General features: G+C 36.4%; 1 protein-coding gene across 4 annotated transcripts in view; it reads left to right on the top strand.

Moving 5' to 3' along the window:
- Positions 1-26165, top strand: part of TLL1 (tolloid like 1) — a 128001-nt gene that overhangs the window by 65247 nt on the left and 36589 nt on the right. For all 4 annotated transcript variants that reach the window (XM_038134892.1, XM_038134891.1, XM_038134894.1 and 1 more), the window contains 7 exons: positions 6469-6647; positions 8491-8596; positions 11574-11698; positions 18150-18265; positions 22883-22985; positions 24166-24282; positions 25213-25358. In XM_038134892.1, coding sequence (XP_037990820.1) covers positions 6469-6647; positions 8491-8596; positions 11574-11698; positions 18150-18265; positions 22883-22985; positions 24166-24282; positions 25213-25358 — 892 coding nt within the window. The remainder of the gene's footprint in view (positions 1-6468; positions 6648-8490; positions 8597-11573; positions 11699-18149; positions 18266-22882; positions 22986-24165; positions 24283-25212; positions 25359-26165) is intronic.

Genomic DNA, 26165 nt, shown 5'->3' with positions numbered 1-26165 from the left:
CTCAGAATTCTTAATTTTATGTAGTGCTCAGTGAATGTCCTGTGTGCACCACGTTCATTTCCCAAGAAGAGCGCGCACTGCCTCTGGAAATTCTGTACATCTGACAGTGTGTTTGAGTTGTAGGCTCTGCAGTGAACAGCTCTCTATCTTACTGACTTCCTGATCATTGAGCCCTTTGCATGTCTACTTTTGAATCATAATAGGATAGGATAGTGAAAAAAAGTTTTGGGACCTCCTTGTGTTGTAGGAATGATCCTGGGCGTTTTTAATTTATTGCCTCTAAAATTACATGTAGAATTGTCTGTTTGAAGCACCCACTGTATTTTTCTTAAGGTATCAGACAGCATAATAAAATCGACCCCTAGGCTACTTTTGAAAGTATAAAAAAAGCATTGCCTTTGCCCCTGAAAGTCTCTGAGTCTCAGATCCTTGCAGCAGGGGAGCTTCTTCTGTGGTTTCCTGTCATGTTCTTGTGCCACTGTAGGTTTGCTGTAGACCCCCCTTAGAAACAGTGCCAAATGAAATGGACTTTTCTTCTGAGCCAGCATGGGCATTATTTTAGTTAACAACAGCCCTGAAATAGGATTCACCCATTAAGATTCAGGGATACTGACACACAGCTGGAAGAAAAATGGAAAGCAGAGAATAATCATGATGGTTCCCTTGCACTCGCAGAGGCAGAAAGCAATTTAAACAGAAGAGTGTGAAAAATATAAGTGTTTTCAGACACTTTAGAAAGAGACCTATGGGGGTATCTCCCAAATGTAAATCCTACAACTTCAAAATATCCAAGGCCAAATGACAAAAATATCTCTCCAGCCAAAGAACTGTTCCTTAGGCTGCTTGATGTTTCATGAGATCAAATCGTTTCAGGGGAAGGCGGTATTATAACTAGCTTTAACCAGAAGGTTGGTATATACTCTGTATCCACTCCTGAAGTCTAGATTACTCTTTGTCATTAATGTTGCTTAATTTAAGGGTACTTTGCAAAATACAAATAATTTACTAGGGCTGTAACAAGTTTAAAATAAAACCAAAGAAGAGTGTAGCTATGAAAAGTCTATCATTGATGAAATAAAGCCTGGCCAAACATAAGGGACAGCTGAATGATTTTTCTGGGGGCCCACAAGTAATTCAGGAAGACCCAGATAAATAGACACATGCATTCTCTGGGTGAGCAGGAACTGTGCACTACCCACCAGCATCCAGTGCTGACGCAGGATTTTCCACGGAAAGAGCCCAGACTGAAGTGACACCAAACCAACTGCAAACACTCTCTGCTGCATGGCCAGTCGCATTGAAACTGATCTTCAGCTCTTTCCCATGGCACCCTGCTGTGTTGGTTTGTTAGCACATTGTGTCAGTATTGTTTGTACTACCATGGCAGCTAACATTCACAGATGGCGGAGACTTTATTGTACTTAGCACTGTTGAAATTAAAAGCTAAATGATAAACCCTGCCCCAAAGAGCACACAGTCAAAACATAACACATTTAATGAAACAAAGTGGACAGTCATATATGTGGAAATTCAGGTGGCAGTATCTACAAAAGTCTCATGTGACAGCATTAGCGCACTAGTGAGTGAAGTGTTACTGAGCCTTTGTAAACAATAAGGATATTTTGGAGTGTAATGTGTCACATCTTGAAACAGGTCATGGGAAGATCATCCCAAAAGGGCAGTGATTAAAAAAGCATATATGAAATTTAGCAGCTGGTTATAAGAGATACATGACTTTCTTAATGTTGAGAGGTTCCATATCAGCAAGGAACGAGAGATAAGTTTTGATTATCATAGACCCATAGGACTGTAAGGGATCTCAGAAAGATGTGTAATGTATTTTTAAGACAGAAACAGTTATTCCTAAATTGTTGCTGATATATGTTTATCTAACTTGGTTCTAAAAACCTGCAGAAATGAATAATTCACAGCCTTCTAGGAATTGTATTGATTCAGCATCCTTAATATAAGAATTGTAGGAAGTTTGGGCAGCATTTTTTGTCATAGCTAAACAAGGTATTTCTTATTGCAATTACAGGACATTAACTTTTTTCCCTATGGTCGTAGAAAAGAAATTCCTTTTACTTTTTGAAGAAATCTGTTGTATAGTTTGGTACTGTTATTAAATCCCTCCCCCATTGTATATTCTTGTGGGCTAGAAAACACCTAATTAATTTAAGCTTTCTTGGTAAATAGTGTTTTCTAGGCCTTTAATCACACTGCTCTTTGAGATTCTTTTCAGCTAGCCCACATCATTCTTGAAATAGATAGCCCCAAAACTAGGGCATATTTGTCCACATGAGTCATCACTTCTGAGCCAGTGCAAGAGCACTTGTAGCCTCTCCTTCCTAGTAGGTACCTAAGCACAGCGCCTCCCTGTTTCTCCACAGCTGCCATGTTCAGCACATGGTTGGTTGGGATGTTATTCCAAAAAAAAGCCAGAGCTCTTTCCACAACACAGACACCCCATCATTGGTTCCAGTCTTTACCAGCTTTCACACATCTTAAGATGTCAAGTAATTCCATATTTCCCTTTCCACATCTCTTGCATAATTTCCTAAAATTGCTTGTCTTCATGGCATTTAGCAGTGTTTTCTATGACTGCAAGCTTAAAAAGTGTCTTCTCTGTGTAACTTCATGTAATATTCCAACCAGCTTTATATCTCTCTTGATATCAACTTCTCTAGTTTGCTTACAGACAGTTCGGAAAAATGTCAAAAGCTTTACGGCCGCATTCCTTCTTCCCATGAGAATAACTTAATCTGCTGAAATTGCAAGCTATAATTATTTTTCATCATGTGTGGTTTATTTAACCTGAGTTTGATAACAGATAATTATTAAAATATGCTTTAATAATATAGCTGAATCACTAATTCACTATTTTGAAATTTTCTAATTAGTGATAGTCATTAGTATCCATAAGCTGCAGATGTGAAAGTAAGAATATAGTATTAAGGTTCTAGTGTTTGTGATTCTACTATCAAGGAGTGTACACTGGCATAAATATAAATTACAACAAGTATTTGTGCATCTAGTTGATTAAGGCAAATAAAACTCTAATGGGTAAAAGATTCAAAACACTCTTTGCTCATTACTGCTTCTCTATCCTTGTGTTTCTTCCTATCAAATTAGAAGGGCCCAAAGACTCAGTCAGTACACTTCTCTGCATGCAAAGCCAAAAAAGGGTCAGCATGGCATCTAATCACTATGTGTTAATAAATATTATTGAGTACAAGATCAAGCTTCTTTTTACGTAGTAGAACAAAAAAAAGAAGAGCAATTATTCATATTGTTCTGGTAGCTCAGCATGCCATTGATCTTAATTTGTTCTCCATTCTAAGACTTAAACAATTTTTATGATAAAATTCAGATGACTTATTGCAATTGCTACTGTACCCTCTTGTTTAACTATTTGACAGATCCATTTGAGATACAGGAAAAGAAAATCTCTTTCATATGCTTCTCCAAACATTGTAGAGTGAACAGATGAATATTTTAACCTTTTTGAACTTGCCAGTGTGTTAAAAAGGCATTGCAGGCAAGTTCTTAAAGTTGGTGAAACAGGTTGATTCATTGTCTGAGGTCCGCCTTTGTAGCATACTTCAGCTAAAGAACATGTTATAAAAGGTGCTCAATCACTCTTATAAAATGAGAAGAAACCAGAGTTGTTCTAAATAATCTGTGCATGGGGGAGGGCTGACTCATGCTCTCAGGAGTTAAATAACCCTGGCAGCTGGCACAGCTTCCCTGCTGGCTGTGGTGTGGTTCCTGTATGCAGGAGAGGTATGATCAAGGCACAGGTTGCCACAGTCTAGAGCATGGTGTGCTGACACAAACGGTGAGGGGTGACTTATATAAATACACTGGGATAGGCAGCTGTTAGCTGAGGAATGCTGGTTGTAGTACTGGGGTGGTTATCTCCACTGACAGATGAAGATGCAAGGACACTTCTGCCATCCCAACAAGTCCTCTTAGGGCAGTCAATCAGAACATTTAGTAACCACAATTGTACCTTGATCCCTGAAAAAAGGCAAATTCATCAAGCCAGGTCATAGCCAGCATCATCTTTGTATAGGTAGAATTACATCAGTGATTGAAAGAGGTATTTTCACCAAGAAAAACACTCAGCTTTCTGAGTGAGATTTTCTTTGCAAATTTTGTGAACCTCTTTTTCTTTGTGTAACATACAGGTGATCATACACAATCCTAGTACGCTTATGAAATTCATTCACACCTTCACACAGTCAGTGCGATGGCAAGCTGATGTCGTGGTCTATGATTTTTATATTGTCACATTTTCAAGGGTGCAGCCTTTTTAAAAAAGGACAACAATGACCCTACCTGATTCTCTCTTCCTTTGTATCAAGAGTATTTTTGACGATAGTTGTGAAAAATAGTATTACTTAAAAGAATCAGCTTATTGTTCCGTTCATTTCACTTTCTCTATGTCATTTGTTTCTCATTGCTCACTATCATTGATCAGCTAGACTGATTAAATGGAATTAGAGATTCATAAATAGTTACTGTCTCCAAATGCTGTCTGGTGCAATAAAGATTAAAGAGATGAGCTTTAAAACCTGCTAAGGGGTATGACAGTGCTCATACAGCACAGAGATCTTGTTTTTTTTTGTCAAACGCACCTGGGGTCAAACCCATAATATTACAAATTAATGTACTTCATAGATTTTTTTTTTTAGTTTTAGTTTTCCTTATTCTTTGTTTCAGTGCAATTGTTGAAGTAAATTGTTATAGCTTAATTGGATGTATCTGGTGTGCTTGAGAAGACATTCAACCTAACAAATCCTAATGACCCTCTGTAAGTCATGCTGCTGTTATTTTAAGACTTGGTGTTAATTCTGTTTTCCTTGGCATGTAAAGAAACACTAAATAAATGTCTTTATATTTTCTAGGGAGTACTTGAAATCTGTCAAGTAACCAGTGTAAGGGAACTCTCACCCTCTGGCTGCTTACTTTTTAGGAGCAGGTTAGCATTGAAAAAATAATTCCCAATATGTTGGGGTTTAGATGTACAGTGTTAGACAACCTAGAGGAATATTATATAAAAGATTGGAATTAATTTTTTTCTTCTGAAAAAAAGCCTTCTTTAAGAGATGCCCTAAGTCATTAGGGCAGATGAGATGCCCTAAGTCAGGAAACACATTTGAGAATGCTCAATCTTTATTTTTCATTACTATAAGAGAAAAATGTCAAATTATTTTGTCAAGACACTTAAAAATCTATCTGATTTATGAAATACCACTAAAAGCTGTCAGCGGTGATGTAAAACACTCTTAAAAAGTTAGACCCTCATTTGGTCCTAAAGAACTAAGTAGGACAGGAAGAGAAACTGTAGTTAAAATCTTGTTTTATTATTTTGCCCTTGTTATCAATAGTGTCAATAATAGCAAAGCAGGGGATGTCACAGAAGGTACTAATTATAATAATTTCTTTTTCAGTTTTTCCTTTTATCTCTTCATCTCCAAAGTATCACTGTGAAAAAAAAAAACTATATTCAATATTTTTGAGAATTTTTTGGTCACCAAATATATCTTTTCTAGCTGAAGCATGTAATGTATATGAAGTCAATGAATAGGCATGTTAAAAATATTGAAAATGTATTAAACAGTCTATGACTTTAGGTCTCAATAACCTATAGATTTGTTTTAAGTCATAAATAATCCTTAATGTTCTTTAGTTCTGCTTTGAAGTTTTTCTCTGTAGAGTTTCCACACAGTGGCAAACATGAAGGCTCTGCAGAAGTGTTTAAACTGTTTTAAACAAAAGGATTCTTTCTGTCTTTTCACAATTCTGTGTGCTTATCCTAACTTTATTCTCATCAGTCCTTTGCTCTGCCATCATGTGTTGTATTAAGATCATAAAGGTTTTTAACTACAAATTAAATTCCAGGACTCAAACAAATGTGTTTAAATATGTTGACTTTGCAGGATTATAGGTGAATGGAAAACTGAATAGGTTAAAATTGGTTTCATGGTTGGGTTTGAAGGGTTGTGGTAAATGGATTGGACTCAAGCTGTGACTGAAAGTGTGGTATCATGGGCTTATCCTGCAACCTGTCATTATTAACATTTCTATCCATGACCCACAAAGATAGGATGGTGCATGCTGCCATCAGAGCATTGCTTATTTTTATTCTTTTGCTGAAAACAAGTTCCTGTGCCATTCTATAGGATGACTGAATAGACTGTCATGACAGTGAGAATTCTGTTGATGAAAGCTGACATCTTTTAAGACCTTGAATAATATAAAAAAAACCACAACCCTCTCGTGTGTATTTTGAATAATCAATTGTTCTTGTAGAAGATCTAGAGTTTGTGAAACATCTGAAATTACATTGTGCTTTTAACTGTTGAATCTTTATAAACTATTTTTGCAAGTTTTAACTGAATTTGCTATGTGGTTTGTAGACATGTATGAAAACTGTCATCTGTGTTTGTGTTTCAATTATAGGTGCTGTTCTTATGTGGGTCGTAGAGGAAATGGTCCTCAGGCTATATCTATTGGCAAGAACTGTGATAAATTTGGCATAGTTGTCCATGAGTTGGGTCATGTGATAGGTTTTTGGCATGAACATACACGACCAGACCGTGATGACCATGTCACCATCATTAGAGAGAACATCCAGCCTGGTGAGATATTCTGACAAGTATTTTGTGTAGAAAACCTCATGTGTTTGTTTTTGGTGTTTCCTTCATCTGCTCAACTCTGTTGGAACTGAGTGCTGAATAGCTGAAATAGCAATTAAACCTGCTATTCTTCTTACCTTGACTGATCTCAAATTGATTGACAAATAAAATACTGAAATTATACTATACTGTTTTCCAAAGGTCTGGCCAAGTAGCAAGCCATTAAAACAGAGGGCTAGAAGGAGCAAAATAACGATCATGCTCAAAAACTTTGAAAGAAGCCATTGCTCTTCAGGCTCTTTACGAGTCATATTGCTGTGCTTGAGGAAGGGCATTTCTCTTGCAGGCTTTAGTGAATGATAAGTAGAAATACAGTTACAGAAATACAGCTACAGTCTGTAGCTGCTCAAGAGGCTTTGATCTGGGAGGTAAGGTGAAGGACTTTCGATTTGTGGCAGACAGGCACAGGTCTTGCAGTTTATACTTTGTTCACTTCATTCTCTACAGTCATGCAGCTATAGTCAGCAACCTTGATAAAGCATCTGAGGAACTTGAGAACTTTAAACTGTGACTGTCAGCTCTTTGCCACCCTAGCTGTTTGTGCCCTTGCTTGTGTTGAGTAGCTAAGATGGGAGGGAAGCAGGCATGTTTCATTTGCAATGTTCATAAATGTGTATGGTCTTTGCAACGCACTTACTTTGACTTACAGCAATTCTGTACTCAGAAAAGGTGAAATCAGAACTGTTCCAATGACAGCTTGGAGTATTTGTCTGTTTCCTTAGAAAAGATTTTAAAATATTTGTGATACAATGCATCATTGCCACTTCATCTAGGACTTGGAAGGAGACTGGCAGCTGATACGCTCTCCCTTAAGTCTCTAAAGTCTTGAAATGGCATGCATGTTTGAGCCTTCTTTCTTGTCTCACTGTATTATTGGCTTGTGCAGATGCCAAAAGAGCTCCTTCCCTTTTCTTTTACTATGATGAGAGAATCAGCTGAAGTGCCATCCTCAGCAGCATGCTCTCCCTTTCAGTTGTCTCTCTGGTTTCTGACTAAAATTACTTTTTGTGGTGTGGCATGAGCTTGAGGCTCACTAAATGGGATCAGGAAGCCATGACCACTGACATTTGGTTTTTGTTATATCATGCAGCTTATGTTGGCTAAACTGTTAATGTCACTGCAGGGTCTTTTTGCGAGTCTCCAGTGGAAATATGAACTGGAGTAAGGGGTGTTTTGTATTGCTGATGTACTGATTAGGTCAAAGAAATTATGGTATGGATTTGTGAACTAAGTACAATTCCTTTTCTCCTGTTCTGCTTTTGTTAATTTGCAACAGCTGGGTCTTGAAAATGTGACTTTATAGTGTCTGCATTACATGAAGCTTCACAGAGAAAGCTTCAGACTTTGCTGAAGCCGAGTCTCCAGTATCCCGTAGTTTAGTGCTGGATTTAGTATCCAGTTAGACTCTTAGTATCCAGTCTAATGAGTGAGAAGGGTTCTTCTGGAGTCTTTGCTGTCAAAATGATTTCTTTTAGGAATTAAGAATCAAACCAGAAATTTGTATGGACTATACATGAAGCACATCATGATGTGTGGGGCCTTAATGTATTAGGTGCATTAAACTAGTCTTTCTAAATCCAAATATACAGATTTGATGTGTGTTTCAGATGTCTGCCCTATCAGTTAAGAGGGCATAATAAAGTCACACACTTCCTCCCAAATTGCAAAGATTTATGAATGTCAGTGAGTAATTAGGTTAGAATCTTTGTTGGTTTTCTTTTCGTGTTTGGTTTTTATCTTTACAGAAGAAGACATTAAAGAATATATAATTATCAATCATTTGTAGGTCAGGAATATAACTTTTTGAAGATGGAGCCTGGAGAGGTGAACTCCCTGGGGGAACCGTATGACTTTGACAGCATTATGCACTATGCCAGGAACACCTTCTCAAGGTTGGAGTCTCAGGTTATACCTTTTGGCTTTTAATTCTCTTCCTGTCTGTGAATGCTAAGAACTATGCTTTTTGAAGTATTTTTAAATCCCTTAAAATGTCCCTTGCGACATAATATTCCTACAGCAGTCAAAGCACAGCTTGTTTATTTTAAGTCAAAATAATTTAATTATATTTGAAAATGCATTTCTTTTCTGTTCAGTTTCAAAGCAGCCTTTTGATCTTGCCTCAGTTCTTTAGATTTTCAGACAAGATAAACTGGAAACATCATTTTGTATGATACTCGCTTTCTTTTTGTGTCCACAAAAATTTGAATTTAGAAAAATCAAATGAGTGAAATGGCTAGGAATGTTATGTGTAACGTGATCTGTTTTCTAAAACAAAAATAAATCTCCTTTGATGCATGGAGTTTCATAACCATGGATTATGCAGGTGTAGAGCACAGGTTATTTGGACATCTACCACACAAGCCACAGCCTTTAAGGACTGCAATCAAGCATTTGGAACAGAGGCTGCAGCCTCCTCTCTTTATTTGTACAGATTGTTACTGTCATAAAAACCTTATAGTAAAGACTTCTGCTGTTTTCGCTCTGTCCTGTTGCAGGCTGATCCTTTCTCAGCTCCTTAGTAACTCAGTGGGGTTCTCTCTGAAAGGTTGCAGGGTTGTGGGGAGCTGTACAATGAGCTCGTCCCATAGGTCAGCCCTACCCTGGAGAAGAAGTGAAGGAGGCACTCATCCAGTCTTCTTTTGCATTCCATCAGCTAATTATTCTCCAAAAGTAATGTAATGTTAAAAAACCTCACAAAAACACCCAGCAAAAAGTTTTAGTTTGGAAAGATATATGATTGGGTGTTTTTTTTTTCTGTTGGTTTGGTTATTTTTCTGGGGTTTTTTTGTGTTTTGTGTTTTTTGTTTTTTGGGTTTTTTTTTTTTGTTTTGTTTTGTTTTGTTTTTTTTTTGGTGTGTGGGGTTTTGGTTTTTTTGAAAAATGTTTTTCCAGTTCATGTATTTTAAGGCAAAAATACTGGACATTCTGACACATTGAAATAAACTGAGGGCCACAAAAACCTCACCAGCCTTTGCAAATTTGTTTGGCTTGTTCTCTTAGTATAAATTCCATTATTATATCAAAATCCAACCAAAGGCTCTATTACCCAGCACACACATAATTCACCCCTGGAAGACCATGGCAATGAGCCACATGAGGTGGCTATTAGTCACATTGCTTGATCCAGTTACACATAGCATTACCTTAAGGAAGAGATTATAAGAACCTGTATAAAATAGAGTAGTTGAACAAGACAGAACCCCTCCAAGTCCTAGGGCAATGACAACATCAAGGTAATTTGATTTGTTGGCCCTGATTTCACCACTTTCCAAGCTGGCAAAAACTGATAGTGCCAGGAATAGGCATGCCCTGCCCCAAGGTACAAGGGCTTGTTACTTCATACCGTCTAAAAATAGCCAGCAAAGCCCTGAGGTTGGGTATTGATTTGCACTTATTCCTCCTACAAGCATGAGTGATGCCCAGTGAGGCATATTGCCAGCTGTTTGCTCACCCAGAAATGTAGTAGGAAAACAAAACATCATAAAGTCCTTGTTGTGCACAATGATTTTGTTCGTGCTGTATTTAAACTTACAATATGTTCCTTTATTAAAGTGCTAAGGCATTCAAGAGAGGATTGTTTTCAAAATTTTTGAATGTATGAAAAGCATCACTTTGATGTTGTGCTGAAATTGAGTGGAAAATAGAATTAAAATTTACAGATGCAATCACTTTCTAAAGAATAATGTGCCTTTGTTCTAGAAAATGATGAATGCCATATGTAGTTAATTTCAATGTTTAGGATAACATCCTGAGATTATTCTGTCTTTACAAAATTTCTAGTGATGCCTCAAAAAATCTAACTGGATAAAGAGAGCAGTATGTATCTGCAATACTCAAAATGGTTCATCAATTATAATTTAAAAACCAAAATGTGTTTATAAATGGTATTCCTAACTACAAGGATCCTTAACATTCATTAATGTTTGGATCTCTGTTATGTCTGAAAGTACTGGTTTTACTTTTCAATAAAACCCCTACAGGTATACCAGTGATTATAAAAAAAAATAAATAAAAAGGGGCTATAGAAACATATTCTTTTGTTAACTGCTATTTTATGGAATTTGAAGGCTTTTAAATTCTGCAACGTGATAATAGAATGTAGTTTTGTATCTTACTCTATTAAAACTTATTTGAGAATACCAACATGTTTTAGATGATATTTAAAATCTGGGAAATTTTGAATAAACTGCACATTTGGAACAAGTGTGCTTCTCTATGATGTCTTGTCATTTAAGGTTAATGTCACGAAAATCACATATGGTAAGTTGATATATTTTATTGTGAGGCAAGTAAAGGCTGGCAAGTAAGCATTTCTGTTTTGAAAGTGTCAGCAGCTACAGTGGAGTTAAATGTCTTACAACACTTAACAGAATCATGATTGGCAAATGTGTTTGACTTACCTGCTCTCACATGTAAGTCAGACTATAGGATTTCTTATAAAAACTTTGCTAGAAGTAGGAGCTTTGTGGTTAAGAATTTTGTGCTAGAGATTAACTTATGTATTTAATGAAATTTTATATCTTTTTTTTTCCAATATAGCAATAGCTTAATGGCAGTGTCTTTTCCCTGTATAGTCTTAATAGTAGTTAGAGATCTTCTTCCTCTTTTTTAGCAGAAATATAAAAGCTGATATGTTAATTGATGTACTGAGAGAAGTTTCTTTTTTGGTAACTTTGCATAAAGTTTGCCATCCTGAGGAATTTTATGGCACATTGTCTGCATTTATAGTTCTGTATATTATCCTCTTATTTATGCCAAATGTAAAAACCAGATTTACAAAACAGGTATACATTCATGGAACTCAGACAGTTTTATGAGAGAAACCTGATAGGGGTTTTTGGGGTCTATTTTGATTTTTATTTTTTTTAGGGGCATGTTTCTGGATACCATTCTCCCTTCCCGTGATGACAATGGTATACGACCTGCCATTGGCCAGCGTACCCGTCTAAGTAAAGGAGATATTGCACAGGCAAGAAAGCTGTATAGATGTCCAGGTATTGCACCACAAACAAACAAAAACCACATACTAGCAACTGTTTGACTTGTTGTTCAAGAGGAATGATAAACTTTTTGAGTCAGCTGCTCAGTATTCTCTTGCTATGTTGGCAACTGACATAGGCTGCTGAGGAATTGAATGATAAAAAAAATCCTATGGATAAGGTCACTGGAATGCAAAGTACCTAAGGACAGATGAACTGTATGAAACAACATGACATTTCAATCTGCTTTTCTTAGCTGTTCAACAACTAGAAAAATATGTTTAATATCACTCCTGGTTTGCATACTGGCTGGAGTCCTTTATTTGAATTCAAGTTGAGTGCACAAGGAGCAAAATGAATTTCTGTGCTTGGCTGTGAATCTGTTATATTTTTTAAAATGTGTAAATGAAAGAAGTGAAGACAACAAAATTGTAAACTCTTGTGTGGATAAGATGGTTAGATCTTTCTACAAAATTTCTATAGTTTTAACAGATACATTTAAAATTTAAATATCTTCTGCCTAATTCTGTCATCCTATACTTTGAATGCATATTAATTTTTTTATCTCAAAATAGTGTGGTTGAGTTGCTGTCTGTCTCGGAGACACCAGTGGCAAGCCTGGAGTAACCCAGGGTCAACTGTATTGTTCATGTTGTTCTCTAGTGCTCTTTCTTCACTGAGTGCTGCCAGAATGGTGGAGATCTCAAAGGAAAAGATTTTAATCTCCTTGCTATAATTACTGCTGATACCGCTGTTAACCTTTGGTGTCAACCAAAGAAGTTCAGAAGTGCCATCTCTCAGTCAGAATTTACCAGCAAGATCCTTGTGGGAGGCTGGACATCCCAGCTCTGTGTCACATAGGCTTACAGCTGTACTGCTCTTCCTGGGAATGAATGACATCTCAGGAACTGTTTTAACTTAGGTACATTGCCACTTTTAACCAACTGATCAACACAAAAGTACTAAAGAAAGTGATCCATGTTTAAGTAATGGAGTTGCTTCAAGTTTGTACCAGCAGCAGTGAGACCCACTGAAGATGTGGGGATTCTGATGTGCGTTTGGTTTCCACTGTACAGCTGAAATGTGCTTTCCCTTTGTGCTGTGAGCACCCTGAATCATGCTCTTGTATATACTGAGAACAGGCACAGAGATTCTGGGCCTGCCAGAGCAGAAACCACTTAAACACCTTTTCTTTAACAACTCTTCCTTTGGGAACAATTTCTGCTCTTTCCTTTTGGTACAGAAAGTACTTTAATAATGACAGGCTTGGCAGCAGTATTTCTAATGAAAGCATACAGAGAGCAACAACTTCATGAACACAAAGAATACGTATATATTTTGATAAAAGACAAGTTTTGGAGGAAAAAAGTATAGAAAAGTAAAACTGCTGGGCAAGTAGGTAGTATCTCATGATCATATTGACTTAAGAAAGAAAAAAAACCAAAGAAATGATAAACTAGTCAGTTTAGTATGTATATAATACTCTAATATGCACTTTCAAAACTGTAAAAGGTGCAATTTAGAGCTAATGTTCAAAGAGTTGTTGAGAGAAAATATCCTTTTCTTATATGTCATGAAAATATACTGAGAGTTATAATTTCTTTCAATGTCATGAAAGTCTTGTTGAAAGTTCATTTCACAGTAGTGTAAAACCACTGTGGTTGTTCAGTAGCAGTTTGCATTTGAAAAGTAAGATATTTTTTGCAGCACCAGTGAACATGCGTCACATGAACAATAAAAATGAATGGTGGTTATGGATTATGCACCTTTATTGGCACCCAGCTTTGCAAAATTCGGGATAAAACTTATTGGCTTTCCAGCCTTACTTAAATGAGCCATGCCATAAAAGAAAGTGAGTTTTAAGAGAGAGAAAAAGGCAGAAGTTTTTTTCTACAAATGTTAAATAGTATACTATTTAAAATGCTATTTTTTCAGTTCATATTTTTAATAGAGGCTGCATAGCTGAATAACGCAACTCAGACTGAATCCAATAAAGAAAGCAAATCTCTGAAATTATATAGTACTTTTCTTCTGATAAATTTTGCAGCAAATAGTGAAACTGAAAATTAAGAAGGGCATAAATCTTATGTTTTTATGTAAAGAATCAAATGATCATTGTAGTACATAACAATAAAATCCTTGATACTCTGTTGGTTTTGGAGGTAAGTTTTATTTCCTATTTAAGACAAAAGTTATTAATCATGATGCCTGCTATTATAAAACAGCAGTGAATATTTCAATCCTAATAATATTTGCATTGTTTCATGTGTTCATTTGTGCTGCCTTAAATGCAATGCAATGAAAATGCAGACAACAATGACTTAATCAGCTTTTCCCAGAGACCCACACTTCTGTGATAAAGGACTTTATAGTGTTGTGCATGTTTTGTTTGGAGTTCTAATTATTTCTGCAAACAGTTGCAAGCCCAAGTCCTTTTCTGGGGCCCATGAACATGAAGTTGAGCTCAGGGTTGCTGGAAAATACAGGTGATCCTCTCAGCAGGGAAGAAGCTGAGCCTTCCTGGGTGTTTTAGATAGTCAGGATATTCAGGGTCATTATTCAGGAAGGGGCTTACTGACCAAGAAAACAGTTTTGAGACTGGTGAAGCCAGAGTGAGATTTGATAACCTGCCTTTCAGCAGCAGGGTAAGTGCCAGGTCTCTAAAATGTAGCTACAGCAATTTTAGTTTGTTTTTAACTTTTCCTTAGGATTTTTGTAAAAGGAAAACAGAATTGCTGATAGGGATCTGTTACATTTTAAAACCAAATTATGTTGTTGTTTGATGGAATAATAAGGGGAAAGAAAACAACTAAGTTGAAGTTCTTCCTCTGCCAATCAGATTTTGAATTTCGAGTGTCTTGGTATTTGAGAATAAAACTTGAAGTTCAAGGTTGGGTGTATTACAGTGGTTTTCAGATAGTCTAATTGAGTAATAAAATGTGTTTTCTTCTAGCTGCTAAAATTCCAACACAGGTCTGCCTCTACAGTTTATATAGAAATTGTAGTTAACATTTATATGTAGCTTAACAGGAGCAGAAGAATAAGAAAGGCAAATAATGGAGAAAGATAGTCATATGCCAAAAGAACAAAAACAAGTGTGTGGAGTGGGACTTGCATAATGGACAGGAAAGTCTCGGACTGGTGGGAGAAATCTGTTTAGAGGAAGAGAAGGTGGATGGACGAAGTTCAGCAAATTTACAAATTGCCTGGGTCTGTGAGGGTGTGTGTCAAAAAGACCAGATGAATGCTGAAGCCTGTTTTTTTTTTTTTGTGCTGTTCTCACTGTTCCTCAGCCTTAACTTGCTGCAAACCCTATTAGATTTTAATAGAATGTTCACCTTCCAAGTCAGCCTTTATTTACTGCATAAGGAGAATTAGGGTTTTTAGATTAAGACAGTTTCCTTATAACTATGAAGAGGAATCAAGTCAATAGTAAGATGCTGAGTTGCAGTAAACAGATTGAAGTTTTTGATTTAACAAGAATATGATCAGGAGTGGATATTTTTAGGGCTCTGTGGCAGCTTTATATGCCATAAATGTATAGTTGTACAGACTTGTGTCTGAGTGTTAAAGAACTTAAAGAAAAAGGGCAAACTCAAATTAGCTATAACTGCATTTGCTAGTGCTGTGTACAAAGGAATGAGACTTGGTTCCCTAAGTGTCCTGGGGTATCTGGGCTTCATCATTTGCAGATTTCACAGTAATCCATGATGGGGCTTGCCCGTGTGTGTAGGCCAGCCCAGAGAGGTGTCATACTCAGGCTGTGTAATTAAACACTGCTGCAGAGTACACTGGTGGGGATTGCTTTGTATAAGCACATAATCTACCTGCTGCCTACACCCAGTGCTAATCTTTACAAGAAGAAGCAAAAATAGTTTCCCTCTCCTAACCACGGAAAGTCTTATTAGATGTCTAACCTTCTCAAGCTGTAAAGCAGAGGAGAGTGGCTTTTATGGCTGGAGTATGTGTGTGGGGAAAGCTCAAGCGGTATTTCTGCAAGTGGTCTGGCCTAGTAAAATTGATATAAGACATGACATTTGAAAGGGGGGGGGGGGAAGCATCAGAGAAAACTGTAGCAAATGTTAATGATTAACAAAGGAATAAAAATGTACAAATCCTTTATAAAGCAGAACCATATAAGATTGAAGTTGTAATTGATATCTCCTGACTTGGAATATACTAAAATAAATATGAAATGAAATTTAAATAAGTGGCCCTTACCACTTATTTTCCTTCCACATTTCTTTCCCAAAGTGGATTTCATTACTAGTGGACCATTATACAGTAAAAAAAAAATTGTAATATTCTGTCTTATAAGCCTAGTCATGAATACTCCAGTTACTACTGTGTAAATGTAAAAAAAAACCTTTACATTCTCTAGTGATAGAACTTTAACTGTTTCCCGTTGCCTAGAAATGTGCTTTTCAACAAGAAATTTCCAAATATCGCCCTGTCTACTGCAGCTTTGGAAGCCAGCCTAGAGCTCAGATCCCATAGAAAATTAATTCAACTATTGATTGGTATAAGCTGTTCCTGTTATAGCTCCCTTGTGTAATCAAGAATTTACAATTCAAAAATAAATATGGCAAAACACATGTAGCCCAAGTGCATTTTATAAATTCTGATTGTGTTAATTCTTAGTAGAAGCTATCTACTTACAAGTTTTCTTATGCTTCTGTTAAATTTAGAGATATTTCTGAAAATAATTTTTATTTGATAGATAGCTTCCAGGAATTTAATAAGAACAGAAGGCAAATTTTCATATTAAATAGCTTTATTCTGTAATTCCTGAGGAAAAAAAAAAGTTCCATGACTCCTTTTGCAGCCTTTCAAAAGCCATTATTTAAGGTCTATACACATCTTCTGTATATGGAGCATGGAATGTTCCAATGTAGACTTAATGAAACCATGGATAAGAGGAAGAATAACAGAGAGCTCTAGAAGGAGTTAGAGGACTGCTTGGATCCTTGTGAATGTCTCATCTTTAGGCCTTACTGTCCACTACTGCAACAATTTCAGTGTTGACTTTTTCTGAAGTGCTTTAATAATGCACGTAAGCTATGGCACAGTTCACCAGCTCTGGGGGAACCCATTACAGGACTCTGCAAATTAAATGACTTTGCATTCATTGTTGTGCTAAAAATAAATTGTGGTCAATGACAGATATAGCCTTTTCATTGAAAGGGCTTTGTGCAGAAATGTCACTTGCTGTGGCTGCCTGCACTTTTTTTAAAGATAAAACCGCATTGTTTTAAATGAAGGGAGGAAAATATTTTATTTTTGTGTTTAATTCCGAAAGGACACGATGATGGTGGCTTCAGCCATTACACTTCTTGAGAGCCATGCCGCTCTTTCCTTTTGCTTCTCATAATGATAACCATTTGAGTGGCAGAGAGCATATGTAATGCCTTGAATATAATTTACACCTGATATAACAGTGTAGTTGTCCAATTGCATCTTAGATGCATTTTAACAAAACAGCTTTACACAGCTGTGTTGTCTGTCTTTGTCATAGGCAATCCTTTCCTTTGTCCTCTTTTATTTAGAGATTTACCAGAACACTTATAATTCATCGATAATTTGATGACACGGTTGTTCACCTGCTGGCAATGGTAATTTGAAAGCACTGCCGATCTGATTACATTGTTACATGAGATTCAAATTCATATCTTGTATCACACCTGCAAAATCAGGGGATGAAAAAAATTTGATTAAGGTCAAAAAAGATGACTGACTGAGGTGCAACACCCTACCAAAATCAGTTTTAATGGTGGGGAATGGCAGTAACTTCCAATGTTATATTTTAGTGTGACAATGATTTATTTTCCAGCATCTAGCAGCATGATTGACAGGTGAGAGAAGGGTGCTAAAAGCTTCAATAATAAAGAATATAAAAGCCTTTGGTATTTTAAGACCTTACATTTGCTTTGCTTTTATTACTTGTATCTCTACAAATCACTCTTGCTAAGAGACTTTGTCAAATATAGGATTTAGTTTTCTATACCAACATAAATGAGTTTAGGTCAGATCAGTTTTTCATGTGGATAAAGGACTAAATTAAATGAAACCACTGACAAAATTTCAGTGTGATGCAAGTCATGTTGTGCTAGCATTTCTTGTAGTTCTTAAAGGATGTCTAACTTTTTTTAATTACCAAAAGAGTTCTATGTATAAAATTGCAGTTGATTGACAGCAGTGATATTTTTAAGGCTGCCATAATTTTGGTTATGTCAGCAGAAAACACACAAGTGAAATAGTTTATGGAATAGAAACATCCTGCATAAAATGGAATGAATGTCAGACTGGCTTGAAACCATGTCTTTTAATAAATTGTAAACTAACTATTTTATTTTCCATTTTCCATCTGCAGTGAGTTAAATGTATTCTGAGTAGATATTGGAAAGATGCATTATTCTCCGTTAGGCACATTAAATTTTATATTTTTGCTGTAATTTGTTTCTTTCAGCCTGTGGAGAAACACTGCAAGAATCTACAGGCAACTTTTCTTCTCCTGGATTTCCAAATGGTTATCCTTCCTACACACACTGCATATGGAGAATCTCTGTGACCCCGGGAGAGAAGGTATTTTTAATGTTCCTTTAGTTAGACACAGATACTATTTTCAAAGTAAAATATTGTGGTTATTTGGCTTTTTGTTTAAGTTTAAAAGATGCATATTAATTGAAAATAATGGTGTGTCATAAAAAATGGGACCATGGACTATGTGCTATTGACTTTACTTTGACCTGTAGCATTAGAACCACATCATCAATTCAGTGGATTTACTTGTGAAATAGACATGATTTCAATCTGCTGTATGCTTGCACCGTGAACTCCCTTTAAAACTGGCTCCCAGTTAAATTTATGGTTCAATATAAAAGTAGAAGAGGTGATTCAGGCTCCTGAATGGCCCATTTTCCAGCATGGGCTCGGGCAAGCTGGCTGAGCTGTATGGGGCTGATAGCTGGGCTGTAACTAAGAAAGTTCTTACTGTATTCAATAGGATGTTTCTAAAATGAAACCATAATAACGTGAATAAACAATGTGTCATTGTACGTGTTCCTTGGAACTGGTTCTAGTGCATTGAGTTTTACTTTTTGGGGATCAATTTTATGGGAAAAGGAGTGGGGAAAAAAGTGAGCTCGGTGAGAGCAGTTTGGAGAGAGAAGTGTGCCATCCTAGTGAAAGTAAAATCTTCCCTTCTTGTGTACACTTTCAAAATGTGCTAGCTAAATCTCATTTTAAATTATTGGCTCAAATGTCAGGCTGCTTCAAAACAAATAAGGGTAGAGAGGCAGTGATAAAAAGCTTCAGCTGAGACAAAATATGCAGGGAAAAGGATGTAAGGTTCCTTACATGAAGCAGCGGCTAGTATCAAGCAGTCAAGTACTAAAGACTAAAATACAGAATCCAAAGACTGAAATACAGAGTATAACAGATTCAGTCCTGGCAAGTTTCAATAGGAAGACCCAGCGCTTGCCCCCAGATAGTTCAGTAATCTGTCTTAGAAATCTCCCACTATGTATGAAATGGACATTCTTTTCTCCTGATTTTATTACTTTGTTCCATGTTTCTTTCAGGTCAGGGTCCTGGTAGACACCAAGAATATATACTATTGTTGTTCTAATAGATCCTGAGGAGCTGTAAGAGCATTTGTTACTGTGGGGAATGAAAGAAAAGTCATTTGGAGAGTGTTTGCCCTCCTCTGGGCAAGAGCCAGAAACAGGAGGAAAACTAAACACTCTCTGCTGGGAGGAAAAGGGTGGCTCAGCAGGTTGTTGGGGCAAAAAAATGAAGAGATGAATAAGAGAATGTTTGTGCAAAAGATGAAGATTTCTCTAGATAGTAAATTTATGTCCCCATTATTTGTGTTGCATTTTAGACATCACTGTTAACAACAAAAATTACTTTTTTCCACAGCTCCATTAAAAAAAATTACAAAAAAGCATGTTCATCTACAATTATTTCCTCTTGAAAAAAATCCTAATGTCTGAGTTAACGTTGGTGTTTAAGTATTTATAGCGTACTCCAACTTTTTTAAGCCTATCTGTAGGCACCAGTGTAATATTAATATGTTTGTAATATAACAAAAAAAATATTCTTGAGTTTGTAACCACCACTGAAGCTGCATTATACTGGACAAAGTCTTAATTGGGGAAAGCCCCTGTGTTGAAATCAGCAATGTGAGAGGACTGGCTCCTTTCCCAATTTGCTCCTTTACCTTTTACTTTTGAGACTTAAGACTACATGGTAAACTGTAGCTGTAAAACCTGTACTCAGTACGTCTATACACAGAAAAGTCTTGGAGGGAGGATGGTGTTATTAATGCTGTATGCCCCCAGCCAGAGAGAATCCTGCCTTCTGGTGTGTAGAAATTTTATTGGCATAGGGAGTGTTGCAACTGTGCTGGTGTTTTATTTGAATCTGCCTTTTTGAATAGGTTACACTACTTTTCAGTTTTCCTTAATGTTATACATGAAAGATAAAATAGGCCAGAAAAATCCTTGATTGATATGGGTAAAAAAATGCCAACTGCAAAAACCTTGGTTTGTATTACTGGTGTTTGTTGTATATTTTGTGCTTTCTTATCTCAGGCAATAGGAGGTATGATATGTTCTCTTGGAAGCTGCAGTAGCACAATCCAATCTGCTGCGTAATCAATAATTCTTTAATTATGCTGACAAATACCCATTGATTTTTTTTTTTCCCTGGGAAGCCTCTCACCCATCCTGTCCCCTTGAACAAGCTCTGCCTTGTCTGTAACTCTATTTAGTACTTTGCAGAATAGCAAATTGCAATCTTAAATATATTTAAACTTGTTTGGTTCATGACCAGAAATCATGCTGTGACAGATTGGGGGTTCTGCCTATGTACAGCTAATGAATTCTGGTCAGTGTTAAGAAATTGCTGTATCATCAAATACCTTGGCATGTCAGAGTAAGAAAAGGCTGTGAAGGTTATTTCGTGTAGTTTCAAAAGCAGGGGCCACTGAGGAGGCTCATTAAATTTTAACCGTTTCCATTTAGATAGCAGCACTTTGAGACATTGACATGATCACAGCTAAGTGAAACCATCCGTTTCCCAACCCTATCTTGGCAACTAAGGTTTGGAAAAAGGTGAATTCCCAAACAAACGCCAGAGAAGAAATCTGATGTTTCAGCTGTGTCATGGAAAAAAAGGGAAACTTGTGGTTGGACTGGTGAGAGACCTCCAGGCTCTAAGGAGCTGAAGCAGTGGAGGAGGTATAGGTTGTGGCTTCTGTAGCTTGCTTCCAGCAGAGCCAGCTGGGTTAGTGTAAGCAGCTGTCTGCATCTCATCGGGGCAAAGAAAAGGGGCTCCCCCTTGTGAACCCCTCTGACTGCACAGGTGGGGGGGTAAAGTTGGCATGGCTGGGAAAGGACAAGACTGAAGAGGGCAGCAGGCTTTCCAAGCAGTACAGCTAAATACAAACAGATACCTACTTATATTTTGAGAACAAAAGAAGGTAGAAGTTTAGAGGGAATCTGAACTGCAAAGTGGATGATTTGGGGAGAACAAAAGTTTTGTACGTTCGTGTGGTCTCTTTATTTGAAGGAAGAGTTGAAGGAGAAAAATTCTGCCAAGGACAGAATTACTGTGTGAATGAGAGAATGATCTCTCTGCAACCCTCTCAAGTAGATTCAAATAGAATTTGGAAATATATTAAAAAAAACTGAAGAAGAGTAAAGCATATAAATGATTTTACTTTTAGCCAGCTCTTCATATTTCTCATTGTAAATAGGTGGTTTTGGAATTCTGGCAGTATTTGTGCATTTATTTCTTCAGTCCATCTTCATGAAGGACTGTTCAAGTAGTAAAGGCAAAATGTCCCGTGGGTTAAATATCCATGAAAGGGTGCAGGAAACCAATAAGTTTCAGATGGAACTAAACCACCTTATCTGACTGTCTGGGTTCATTTTTCCAGTTACGGTGTTAAAATTTTTTCCTTGCATCTGGACTAAGGGTGGTAAATCCCGCTCCTTTCAACTGGCACTCACAGCTGCTCCATAGGCTGCCATGGAAATGTATTTTTGCAGTGTGAGGTACCTGCTCCTGTGCAGCAATTTGTATCTGTTTTATAATGGCAGGTTTCAGTTGTGAGTTTCTAGGACCAAAGCTAATACCAGTTCTGTGCTCAAATGTGAATAGAGAAGAATTTCAGTTAGTTTAAAATATTTATTTATGTACACTGAGAAACTGTTTCTGAAGAAGATTCATTGTTTTTCCAAGTACACCTAAATCGAATAAAAAGGTATTAATTGGAAATAATGTTATAATACAAAATATTAATAACTTTTAATCTTCTTGTTTGGATTTATCCCTGTAATTGCAGGACATGATGCTAAGACTATCCCAGTTAGTCAGGGTTTGAACTGTAGCTATTGTGTCAATGTGTGATCAGGAAAAATCCTATTCCTGTGTTAAAAGTGTAAGTTTGTGGCAATTTAGGATTATTATTTCTAAAACAGGGATAATGTAATTTAATGTGGGGGTAGTCCTTGTAGTAAGTATTGAAAATTAGCCTGTTTACAGATATTCTCAATAACACTTGGAGTCCAAGTTCTGAAGTTCCAGAAATGCGCAGAATTCCGATTTCTGTGTAAAAAAGCTTTATTATAGTTTCATTAAGGGATTGTACACTCTTTCTTATTAGTGAACTTTCAGAATTACTGTCCAACATTGTCAACATTTATGTGTCTAAAAGTAAAATATCTTGTCAAAACAGTATTGGGAGAAGCACAAACCAAAATAAAACAATTATTTCTTTTTTTTTTGTTTGCAGCTGATTATAGTCAGTGCTGGTTATAGTCAAAATGTAATGGAAGAAGAATTGGCAGTAGAATTATCAAGTAACATACTTAAAATTATATTACTCTAATATTTTGCCTCATTAGAATTCTCAAATTTTTATTTCTCAGTGAAAAACTCCCTGTGAGCAATTAAATGTGAGTAATTTGTCCTGAATTTGTGCAAATATATACCATTAAATAAAGTTTTCATGTTCCCAAGAAACTTTTACTTAGTCAAAGAAATAATTGAGGAGTGGACAATTATATATCTGAATGGTTGGAATTCCATTACGGGTGGCTACTTTGGCTTCAGTTCTTCAGAATCTTGTTGAGGTTATTTTTCTCTTATTTACCCCACATGATTTATTTAGGCCTTCTCATCTGATTGCAGATTGTTTTAAACTTTACCACCATGGACCTTTACAAGAGCAGTCTCTGTTGGTACGACTATATTGAAGTAAGAGATGGCTACTGGAGAAAATCCTCTCTGCTTGGTATGCAACTGTTAAACCTGCACTGTCCACTGCACCACACTCATTGGGCTCAGTGGACCTGCTGTTGAAACCACAACAAACTTCTTGGGTTTTGGGTATCTAGAATGGATCTAAACTTGGGGTTGGGAAAAAAACCCCTCTAAATGGCCTTGACTTCATGCCTCAAGCCTTCCTTTTGCTGCAGCTTGCCATTATTCAGCTGCAAGTGTGGAAAGATGCCAACTACAAAATGTGGAAGATTTTGCTTTGCTTACGGATATTAAATTATGAAGCTGCCATAGTTGTTTGTTGGGGTTTTTTTGTTTTTTTTTTTTTTTCAGAGAAATAGGGAAGAAGTTTACAGACAAATCTATAGAGCATGTGATGGGAGATTCATAGGTCATGTGATGAAAACATGCACCTGCTGCAGAGCTGTTCTTATGAGCTCTGTGCCTGTGCCTTAAAGATTTGGGGCAGATTGCTTCTCTTTGTTCCGTGTGTGTCCTTCCCTGCTCTTCCAGAGAAGAGAAATGCAAAGCAACAATGAATTAAGTTTGAGTTGCAACTGAAATGTAAAAGCTGCAGTCATCCTATTTTAATTCAGAAGGCTGGTGGGAAGATTTCACCTCCCATTATGCTAATGCCCAGATACAGAGGACTGCTCTCTAACAATGAATGTCTATTTTCTTGGCCTTGAACAGTAAATAAAGAAGAAACAGTTAAGACCAGACTGTAATTATCCTTGTCTCCTGTTCTCTGTCAACTAGAAAAACAGAAATTTTACCTACCTAGGCAGACTTTGAGGGTAATGTAGAATAGGTCATTGAGATGTTTCTTTTGTATTACTGTGACCTAAATTTGTTCCTTTTTTAAGATTAGTACTCACTTTCCCCTTCCAAAATGCATGTGTTTGTATGTATATAAACAACCTCTAACAATAATTTTTTTCATTAATTCCCCTAAGGTTTTATGCTTGGCCTTGTGAGCCTGACTGCAATAAAAAGTTCTGAAAGCTTTATAATAAAATCTTTGTGTTAGGTCCTGATCTGCAGAAACACGTGTGCTTAACCATAAGCGTATGAATAGTTCCACTGAGTTGGTTCTGCTACTTCTGCCTATAATGTTAAACACTTGTATAAATGTTTGCAGCATTTGGCTTCAGAGGCGACAGAAAATGCAGTTACTGGTTGCATGTTTTTAGGCAGGTTTTGTGGTGACAAACTGCCAGAAGTGCTCACATCCACCGACAGCAGGATGTGGATTGAGTTCCGCAGCAGCAGCAACTGGGTTGGGAAGGGTTTTGCAGCAGTTTATGAAGGTAAGCCTCTTACAGCATTAAAAATAAATTGGTTATGGAAGAATAATATTAACTAGATACCTTTTGATATTAATCATCCCCCACCAAAACTAATGTAGGAAATTAGTATTTTATCACTAAGAGACAGTAGGTGCTAAATTACTAGACAGGCATTTTGAAGCTCCTCCTGTGATGGGATTTCAGCTGAGCTCTTTTTCAGGGAAATCACTGATAATAATCATAAACATTTTTTACTGGTCTTTAATTTACTAAATATGCATGTTCTTGTGCTTAGTGTTTGCAAAGATTTTGGTGTGTACTTTCTGTTTATCCTTCAGAAAAATCTGTCTTATATTTTCCTTATACTCTGGGAGTAGTTAACAAAGGCGCCCATGCACATTGGGTATCTTAGCAAGGCAGCATTTACCTGTTTAAAATAGAACCTGTACTTTTCATGAAAATATTTTTGAATTTATATTAGCTGTTTCTTCAAACTGAATGCAAGCTTGAAGTGATAAACTGTAGGTTAAAATGCATAGATCATCATAAAATATGAGATTTTGCTTTCATTTGTCTCTTTCTAAAGATTAGTAAATATCACTGAAGAATGTTTATTAAGTATATTTCAAAGGTGAACAAAAATTTAATTATTTTGACCCTTTAAATATATTCTGTAAAATGTATAGATTCAGATTAACCCTAATTACAAATTCATCCTCAACATTGTAGACATGTTTAGAGCTATTAGAAATGCTAAATTATATTTGCTAACTAATGTACATATAATGATTTAAATGGATTGGGTTTTCAATAATTTATCCTTGGTAGATTTAAGTATTGTCCAGAACAATTTCATTATTAGTTTTGAATGGGAGCATATAATGTCACTTTGGGCATGGGGAAATTACAGAAAATGTCATTATTGACAGTAAAATGTTATGCTTTTATCAGCTATTTGTGGAGGTGAAATCCACAAAAATGAAGGCCAGATCCAGTCTCCCAATTATCCTGATGACTACAGACCAATGAAGGAATGTGTGTGGAAAATAACAGTGTCAGAAAACTACAATGTAGGATTAACCTTTCAAGCATTTGAGGTAAAGCCTTTTAACTAATCTCAGACAAGCATCTAGTGGCTAAGTGACAGTGAAATTTGAGGGAATATTTATTAACCTGTGAATAAATTTAAGAGTTCTCTATGAAAAATTAACTCCATAATCCATGAAAGTTTCTCTTCCCCAGAAATTTTCAAAATTGTAGGTTTTTTATGTTATGTCTAATAACATAGGTTCACTTGGACCAGTTCACTTCTCGATTTTTACTGAGATGATGAGGCAGACTTTATTTCAAATTGGAATATGATGTCATTGAATTAGAATGTTAAAATTACTGAAGATAGTCAGATTTTACCAAGTACGTCATCCAGCTCAGCAAGGTTCCTTCAATATTTGTTAAATAACCTGGACTTTTTATTTTTGCTGAATCTTATCATCAAAAACGAATGCATGGCTGGAGGAAAAACCACTGTGTTCTTTGGCTTCTGCTTTGAAAAGGAAAAAACCCTAAAACTACTATTCAGATCAAAAACCTATGTTTAGTGAGGAAAGAAAAAAGATGTGTATGTGAGTTGTCATACCTGCATGTTTTTAGTGTACGTCACACTGTGTATAACATTGCTAAACTGTGGTAAACTATTACATAAAAAGGAAAAAGTAGTATTTCATGTCTGTTTTATTCCTACACAATACACCAGCTTGAACTTCGTGGATAAGTTTAGTAGTGTACTTGGAGTTAATTAGTTTTATTTGACTATGCTTCAGCAGTAAGGGCATGAAGAATATTTTTTAAATATCTAGACTTTTTGCCTTTATGTTGTACATAGATTGAAATACAGGTATAGTAAA

This window comes from Motacilla alba, chromosome 4 (genome assembly GCF_015832195.1).
Source record: "Motacilla alba alba isolate MOTALB_02 chromosome 4, Motacilla_alba_V1.0_pri, whole genome shotgun sequence".
In the NCBI taxonomy this organism is placed as follows: Eukaryota; Metazoa; Chordata; class Aves; order Passeriformes; family Motacillidae; genus Motacilla; species Motacilla alba.
Note: the sequence above shows the minus strand (reverse complement) of the source record. Positions and strands in the feature narration are given on the sequence as shown.